The 8,630-nt window shown below is 47.5% G+C and overlaps 1 protein-coding gene across 1 annotated transcript; it reads right to left on the bottom strand.

The window, feature by feature from the left end:
• Positions 1-3,771: 3,771 nt before the first annotated feature.
• LOC119287670 (xyloglucan galactosyltransferase KATAMARI1 homolog) lies at positions 3,772-5,574 on the bottom strand. Its single transcript, XM_037567258.1, has one exon. It carries the CDS (start codon positions 5,454-5,456, stop codon positions 3,909-3,911), a length of 1,548 nt encoding a protein of 515 aa, XP_037423155.1. The 5' UTR covers positions 5,457-5,574; the 3' UTR covers positions 3,772-3,908.
• Between the last annotated feature and the right edge of the window lie 3,056 nt (positions 5,575-8,630).

Genomic DNA, 8,630 nt, shown 5'->3' on the forward strand with positions numbered 1-8,630 from the left:
CCTACACACGCAACTACAACCGAAACTTTTTTTGGTCGGTGGGCGGCGAGAGAGGGCGGGCAGTTGCATGCCCAACACTAGGCTTGCAATTGCAAGTGTTGTCCTCGGCTGCAATTGCATGCCTACACACTCGGTTGCAACTGATCTTTTGATTTGTCGATGGTCAGTGGGAGATGGGGGGGGGCAGGTGCATGTATGGCATTAAACATGCAGCTCCAAGTGTCGCCTTGTGAGCAATTGCATGTCAACACACCTGATTGCAACTAACGTTTTTGTTTTGTTGGTGGGCAAAGGGATAGGGGGAGCGCGGTTGCATGCCCGACACTAGGCTTGCAACTACAAGTGCCGTCCTTCACTACAACTGCACATCTCTCCTCCCTACTGTAATTGGCGTTGTGTTTTTGCCGGAGCCTGGCAGAAGAGTAGGGGGGCAGTTGCATGCCCGGAAGTAGGCTTGCAACTTCAGGTGTCTCCCTCCACTGCAATTTGCATGCCTCCCTCCCGATTGCAAATGGCCTTCTATTTTTTTGGAGGGCGATGGGAGAGGGGAGCGAAGTTGCAAGTCTGGCGATAGGCTTGCAACTGTAAGTGTCGCACTCGACTGTGACTGCATGCCTACACACCCAATTGCGACTAACCTTGTTGTTTTGTTGGTGGGCGACATGAGAGATGTAGTTGCATGTCTGACACTAGGGTTGCAACTGCAAGTGTCGCCCTAGACTGCAATTGCATGCCTACATGCCCAACTGCAACCAACCTTTTTTTGGTCGGTGGGTGGCAAGAAAGGGGGAGGGTAGTTGCATGCCCAACACTAGGCTTGCAACTGCAAGTGTCACCCTCAACTGCAACTGCATGCCTACATACCCGATTGTAACTGATCTTTTGCTTTGTCGATGGTCGATGGTAGACGCGGGGGGAGGGGGTTGTAGGTCTGGCACTAGGCTTGCAACTACAAGTGTCGCCATGTCTACAATTGCATGTCGACACACCTGACTACATTGACATTTTCTTTTTGTTGGTGGATAGCAGGAGAGGGGAGCACTTGCATGCCCAACACTAAGCTTGCAACTGCAAGTGTCGTCCTCATCTGCAATTACATGTCTTCCTCCCGACTGCAACTCGCCTTGTGTTTTTGTTGGAGGTCGATGGGAGAGGAAGGGGTAGTTGCATGCTCGGCACTAGGCTTGCAACTACAAGTGTGGCCCTCGACTGCACACGCAACTCCAAGTGTCGTCCAAGATCACAACTACACGATGTAACATGAAACACAACTATAAAGGATAAAAACGCCTGCAGCTAGCCGCTCCCTACACTTTTATTATTTTTTTCAAATACACATTAAACATTTTTAATATATTTTTTACATTTTTAAAATATATGGCAGTTTTTTAAAATATTATTGAACAATTTACAATTACACAATGAATTTTTTAATACAGAATAAAAATTTAAAATACGGAAACACTTTTTTCTAAAATATCACGACAAATGTAAACAAGTGCTTCAAGAAAAAACACAAACAAAAGAAAAAAAGAAAAGGAAAAAAAGCAAAAACAAACAAAAAACTAGACTCACGAAATCATGCAAAGACCTAAAGATACGCTAGTGGTGCGCTTCAAGAAGTAGCGCCCAGAAAAATCACAAGACAATAAAAAATCGGTGGCCAAAAGCACTTGTCATGTACATTTTTGTCTCTATCATGGGCCCATACTTTTTTGTTCAACACCCTTTTCCCTGTGTGTATAAAACAAACAAACAAGGAAATATCCGTGTCCAAATACACAAACAAAGAAAACAAATAAACAAGAGGGAACAAGAAAAGCCTAGAAATCAGGCTGATACAGCCCATCAGACGCCAAGTCAAGAAATGGGCCTAATCTACTTTAGATGATGTCAGCTGAGTGAGACTTCGCGAAGTCTAAGTCGACTGAGACCTAGACAGACCCTTGAATGAATGTGGATGAGCAGATAAATCCTACTCCTTAGTTCTTTTGCTGCATGTGAATCAGTGTGGATCTACAGAAAATACTTGAATGAATGTGAATGTACAAGAAATATTTTCTGACATTTCAGTGACATGGATAACACAAAAGGATGTTGCTTCTTTTACATCCACGTTCATTCTTCACTGATTCAGAGTGCTGGTGTACTGAAAACATGTGCTGATGCCAAGCATGTACTGGTGGTACTCAGAGATAACTGAAATTCATGAGATAACATTCAGACAGCTAGAATTCAGTGACATGACATGTATTACTGGTGGTTAACATCTTCAGTCTTGCTAAATTCTGAGTTGACTAATCCATCAGCTACAATAAACAGGAATTGACATTAATCAATTAACCTCTTGTGTCTTATTACCCTGTCTAATTCTAGCTAGTAAAAAGAAACAATTTGATGCATTTTAGATGGCCTTGTATCTCTGAAGAGGGCGAGGAAGAGTGCTCAAGGATGGAGCCGTTGGAGAGCAAGGGCACACGTCTGCCGGAGGGCCAGCGCACATGGCGATCGGCGCGGGACGAGGCTCCATGGCGGCACAGATTGAACACGATCTGGTTTTTTTCTTCTGAACCCTTACCAAGCTAGCAAGTACGGGCAGGGGGTTTTCAGAAAAAGCTTGGTTTGTGGCTGGTGGGATTCCCACCTCTAATCTATACCATAGGTTCGTGATCCAAAGGCGTACGAGGAAAGTTTTTCAGTTTCCGTTGAATGGTCGTTTCCACTCGATACTTCGCCTTATTTGATACACACTTATTGGTTTACCAAAATAAATATAGTTTTACTTGGTAAGTCAATAATATATGAAGCTATTGAGATGGTTTTTAGGAAAAGCTGGTGAAATAGAGGGAAAAGGCAAAATGGGAAGATGAAGGGGGGAAACGTATGTAAAGTTTGACAGAGGACGATCGGACAACATAACATGCGGTCTTTTCTAAGTAGGAAACAGAAAAATATATTCTACTCTCTCCGTTCCTAAATATTTGTCTTTTTAGATATTTTAAATGAACAACCATATACGGATATATATAGACATATTTTAGAGTCTAAATTCATCCATTTTGCTTCGTATGTAGTCATTTGTTGAAATATCTAGAAAGACAAATATTTAGGAACAGAGGGAGTAACATGCATGAGATATAGGAGTACCTCACATAGATCCATCGTCCACCGTTGCTTTAAGATTTGTGTTGTGTTTTCTTGGCTTGAAATTTCATGTTGATTTAGGGTGTTACATTAAATTGTTCTCTTATTTTTATCATGATGATGACATTAAATTGTGAACCAGCAAATCCAATCTAGGAATTTTTTTAGGGGTATCCAATCTAGGAAATGCATTGTATTTTGTTGGTACACTACTTGACAGTATGAGACGGAGCTCAGCATTTTGGTGCTCGGGCTTCATGGGGCCCTTTGATTTTTTTTTTCCCACAATGATATATGGATGTATACTACATGTGAAAAAATTTCATGAGAAAATACATTGATCGTGAGCTACGCAAAAAATTGAAAACCGTTGGTCTATATTGAAAAAATATATATAGTGAACAGTGCTAACTGTTTTCCAAATTACCTTTTTTGTGTATAGCTGGCGTGTCAATGCATTTCGTCTTGAAAATTTGCACACATGCAGGATACATCCGTATGATACTGTTTATTGTTTTCAGGATTTTTGAACACATTGAACATTTTTCTTAAAAAAAACGATCTCCATGAAGCCCTTGCCAAAAAGGAACGATCCCCATGAAGCATGCAGAAGTTTGAATTGTAGCTTGAAAGCTGAAACTACGAACCGGGATCAAAATTTCATTTCAACCACTAAAACACAATGATTTCTAGACGTTTAGTACAAACAAGCTCAACATGTTCCGTCACAATGCATTGCTACGATGCACCATCGATTATCCTCCCTAATTATCTGCCATGACTTTGCTAGAAACCTTTGTCGCCGTTTGCGTCAGATCGCCGTGACCCATCTCCTTCCTCAGCTTGCTGACCCTGTCGATGACCGCCTCCACGGTGACATCCACGGCGTCCCTGAGCGTCTCCAGCTTCGACCGCGGGTCCGCGTACACCAGCCGCGGTATCAGCCCGATCACCGTCTCCGTCAGCCGCTCCGCCACCTCCTGCGGGATCCGCCGGAGCGTCTCCTCCACGCTGCTGGCGTTGCCGCTGCGCACATCCTCCTCGGAGATGAACACGGAGTAGGAGTCGCGGTCGTCGGGGAGGTGCCACCTGTACTGCCTGTACGCGGAGTCCGGGTGGAAGAACACCGGCACGCAGCCGGCGAGGATGGCGTCGAACGCCGACCGCCGCGTGTACGTGTCGCCCGGCGGCTGCAGGCAGAAGCGCGCCCCTTGGAAGACGCGCATGAAGGTGCTGGGCACGAGGCAGTTCTTCTCGCTCTTCCGGCACTGCACCAGGTTGCAGAAGCTGGAGGCGCCGCACTCCCGGATGAGGTGGTGCCGGATGGAGTTCGGGTCTCCGGGACGCTCGCCGCCGGCGAAGGAGAAGAGGTAGTCCCGCTTCATGCCTCGCATCCGCTGCTGCCACTGGAGGACGTCCGCGTCCTTGGCCGGGTGGAAGTAGGTCGGGTACGGCACGGCGAAGTCGAAGTCCGTCCACGGCACCTTCTCCACGAACAGCACCGTCATGTTCCACACCGCCGGCAAACGGAGCAGCTTGTTGCCCCACTCCGAGTCGCTGTCCGTCTGCCGCTGGTGGTCCCACGCCGTCCTCCCGGACATGAAGAAGTGGTCGCGCCCGCCCATGGCGCGCCACTCGGGCCGCCGCGTCAGCCAGTCGACGAGCTCGACCGCCGCGGCGTCCTTGGTCGTGGCGTTGTTGCTCCACAGGTTCCGCACGACGTCAAACCCAGCGTAGAACGGCACGAAGACGGCGGCGGCGCGGGAGGAGTCGTCGGTGAGGCAGTCGTACTGCCGGACGCGGGCGTGGAAGATGACGTCGAGGCCGAAGTGGTCGGTGGCGTACCAGCCCTCGTCGGCGAACACGCCGTCCGCGTTGTCCAGGGGCGCGCCGAGGCCGCCGTTGGCGAGGTACTGGCACATGTCGATCCACGGGTACCAGTGCTTGCAGTCGGCGAGGACGTCGGCGTTGAACCGCGGGGGCAGGACGTGGACGTACAGGTACCGCCCGCGGCAGGCGTCCTCCCCGGCGACGCCAACGTCGCTGCTCCGGCGCACCTCGCCCCCCGCCGCGGAGGCGATCAGGAGCTTGTTGACCTGCTGCTCCTGGGCGGGGGGGAAGCGCGGCTGGGCGCCGTCCTCGCGGCCGGACGCGGGGGCGGCGGTGACGAGCGACTGGCGCGGCGCGCTGACGGGCGCCGCGCGGTGGCAGTAGACGATGAGGAGCCACGGCGTGGCGGACAGGATGGCGAGCAGGACCAGGCGAGGCAGCCAGCGGGCGCCCCCGCCGTGCGCGGCCGTCGTCTTCTCCATGGTCACCCACGAGTTACGCACGCACGCTGGCTCTCGTGCGTGTCCCCGACGGAGTTGAGGTCTCGGAGTCCACTGTGACTAACTTAAGCGCGGGGAATCTCGAAATGGGAATTCATCCATGTGATTTGCGTATCGCTGGCCGGCATACGTGGTGATCCGAGAGCTCCGAGCTCTGACTTGAGAGATGCTCCACATTAACCATGTCAATGATGGATCGATCGAATCTAGGCGCGAGGAAATGAAGGAGCCGGGGGCCTGCACGTGCACATGCACATGCATGGTGTATTTAACTTCCCAAAAAATAAAATAGAAATGCGAATTGGACCGGGGATCTAAGGCTGGTCACAATGGGCAAGAACATAAGCTAGTAACTTCACACTTCCCTAGACTATGTTACTACCTCCATAGTGGGTAGGAACATCCATGTAGTGTCATGCAACGATGTATTTATTAGGTTATAGACTCATTGTTTCTTGGAGTGTGTGATGTTCTGGTAACTTAGCTAGTTACCACAAGCACCTCTCTCTTCATTAAATACGTGCCACATAAGCAAAGTTGTATTGGAGTATGTGATGTTACTCCTAAGTTCCTCCCCACTGTGACCAGCCTAATCTGGGAGATGCATTACTGCCAACTTTCGATTCATTGAATCCTTGCATGGAAATCTGCATCCTCGAGCGTGTATATAGAGGGTGCTTGGATACGTTTTAGTCCCATGACTAAAAGTAGTGGAACTAAAACTTGCTAGCCTTATCCATGCTTGGATCCAAATACTAAAGAAACTAAAATCAAGTTATTGAGCATTTATTATCCTCCAAACCCTCCAATCCAGAACTCGCATGAGCATTAAATGATGAGAGAGAGGGCTAATACATATTTTAGTAGGTTTCCTATGACTAAAAAATTTTAGCCTCAAGACTAGTCCTAGCCTCTCTTTAGTCAGGGGTGCTTGGAACTTTAGTCTCTAAAAAAGACTATTTTTAATCAAACTAAAAATAGTCCCTTGGATCCAAGCACCCTCATAAAAATCCAGCTAGTGTTTGGATCGGTAAGAGCATGATTAATAATATAGCTAGCTAATAGTATAACATATTGTCATGTCATTTATAGCCAATTTAATAGTTAACACATACTCCAATCTCACAAAGCTTCTAGGAGCTCGTGCTATAGAGCAAGTATAATAAGGTTGTGAGACTTTAAATATTACTAGTGATGTATACGCTCTTATATTAGTTTACGGAGGGAGTATATGTTTGCTGAGCTAGATGAGAGAGAAGAGGGGAGAGAAGATAAACGGGTTGTAGATTTACAGTCGGGTGTAACATGGGCTCCAAGAAGCTATGTGAAAGTGTATGGTGGGTCGTGTGACAGAAAAGTAGTACTCCTTCCGTCACAATTTAGAAGTTACAGTTAAATTTGCGCGTGTTTCCACAATAGACAAGGTTTAGGACGCATCGCATTTTTTCTAGTACTTAATTAGTACTCCGATATACTATTTCTGCATGCATAGTATGAATGCTATTTTTTAGCCCATCTCACAACCAATAGATAACCACCTAGGTTCCAAAGAATTTCCAAGCGCGCCTTCTAAACCGTGACGAAGGAAGTACTTTCTTGTAGCCTACTACTGTACATGTTGGCTATTACATTGGTTATAGATGACATGGCAACATGTTATAGTCAACAATCAGCTATATTGTTAACCATGCTCTAAGTCTACATCCCGCTTCTCTTTTATCTCCCCTTCTCTCTTCCAACTCGACAATAATATAATATTTAAATCCTTACAGCCTCCTTACATCATCTGAGAGCATGGTTAATAATACAACCAGCTGTTGGCTATAACATGTTACCATATCATTTATAGTTAATGTAATAGCCAACACGTATAATAGTTGGCACTAAAAAATTACTACTTTGTCAACATATGACCCACACCTTTCAATCTTACAAAGCTTCTTGGAGCTCGTGCTACAGCCGGCTATAAGTCTACAGCCCGCTTCTCTTCTCTCTCTTCCAACTCAGCAATAATATACTCCCTCCAGTCATTTTTACTCTGCATATAAGAATTGTCTGAAGTCAAATTTCGTAAAGTTTGACCATATTTATATGAAAAAATATTAACATCTACAATGTTAAATATATACAATATAAAAACTAACGTCATGACGCATCTAATGTGGTTGATTTCACATTTTGAATGTTGGTGTTTTTTTCTTGTAAACTCGATCAAAGTTTATGAGGTTTGACTTCAGGCAAATCTTATATGCTAACTAAAAAGAATTGAAGGGAGTAATTTTTAAATCCTTACAACCTGCTTGCGTCATCTTCTCATACTTGCTCTAAGTGGTATAGAAATTTTTAGGCTTGCACCGGTACTGTGTGTCCACCGACTCACAAGTCCCAACTGCGTGCGCATTGACCGGCATCGGCCTCCATCGATGCACGGTTCCCGGGGACCGCGCGCACATGGCGCTCCTCGCGCTGCACAACCGGCGTTGACACGGAGCTAGCCAGTAGTACGACCATTCTCTATTCTGTCTGGAGCTCGGGATCTGAGGCCGATCGAGGGGGCGCCATCCACGGCACGCACTGCTAGCAGCGAGTGATTTCTTTGCTCGATCTTTTCTTTTTTCTGAAGTTTTCTTTGCTCGATCTTTGAGAGGCGCGTTGGATCTCTCCGCGTCAGCCCGTTCCTCCCGGCTGCGTAACGTAGTACGGTGGAGGTGCGTGCGGTGCGGTGCATGCGTGCGGTCTTTCCCCCGACCGGACGGCAATGGTGCGTGCATGACTAGCGTGTTTGCTTGCCCCTGCAACGATCTGTGAGGGCAACCCAACCGCGGTGCATCAGAACGGACACAACAAATATCCGCAGACACGTACGGATGTGTTTGTGGACAGCCTGATAGGGGACGACCATCCAACGCGGTGCACCGAGTATATGGGGACGTATACAGATACAGATGTGTGTGTGTGATAACCATATCTCCTAGCCACGTCAGGAACGACGCGACGGGGACGCCGGCAGGATGAAGCGATTGTCGCGTCAGGCGCTTCCTCCTCCTTCACCGTGCGCCATTGGCTCCTAGACTACTGGCGGGGCAGCGATAACTATATCTCCTTGCCACGTCAGGAATGGCGCGACGGGGACGCCGGCAGGATGAAGCGATTGTC

Source organism: Triticum dicoccoides, chromosome 4A, assembly GCF_002162155.2.
Source record: "Triticum dicoccoides isolate Atlit2015 ecotype Zavitan chromosome 4A, WEW_v2.0, whole genome shotgun sequence".
In the NCBI taxonomy this organism is placed as follows: domain Eukaryota; kingdom Viridiplantae; phylum Streptophyta; class Magnoliopsida; order Poales; family Poaceae; genus Triticum; species Triticum dicoccoides.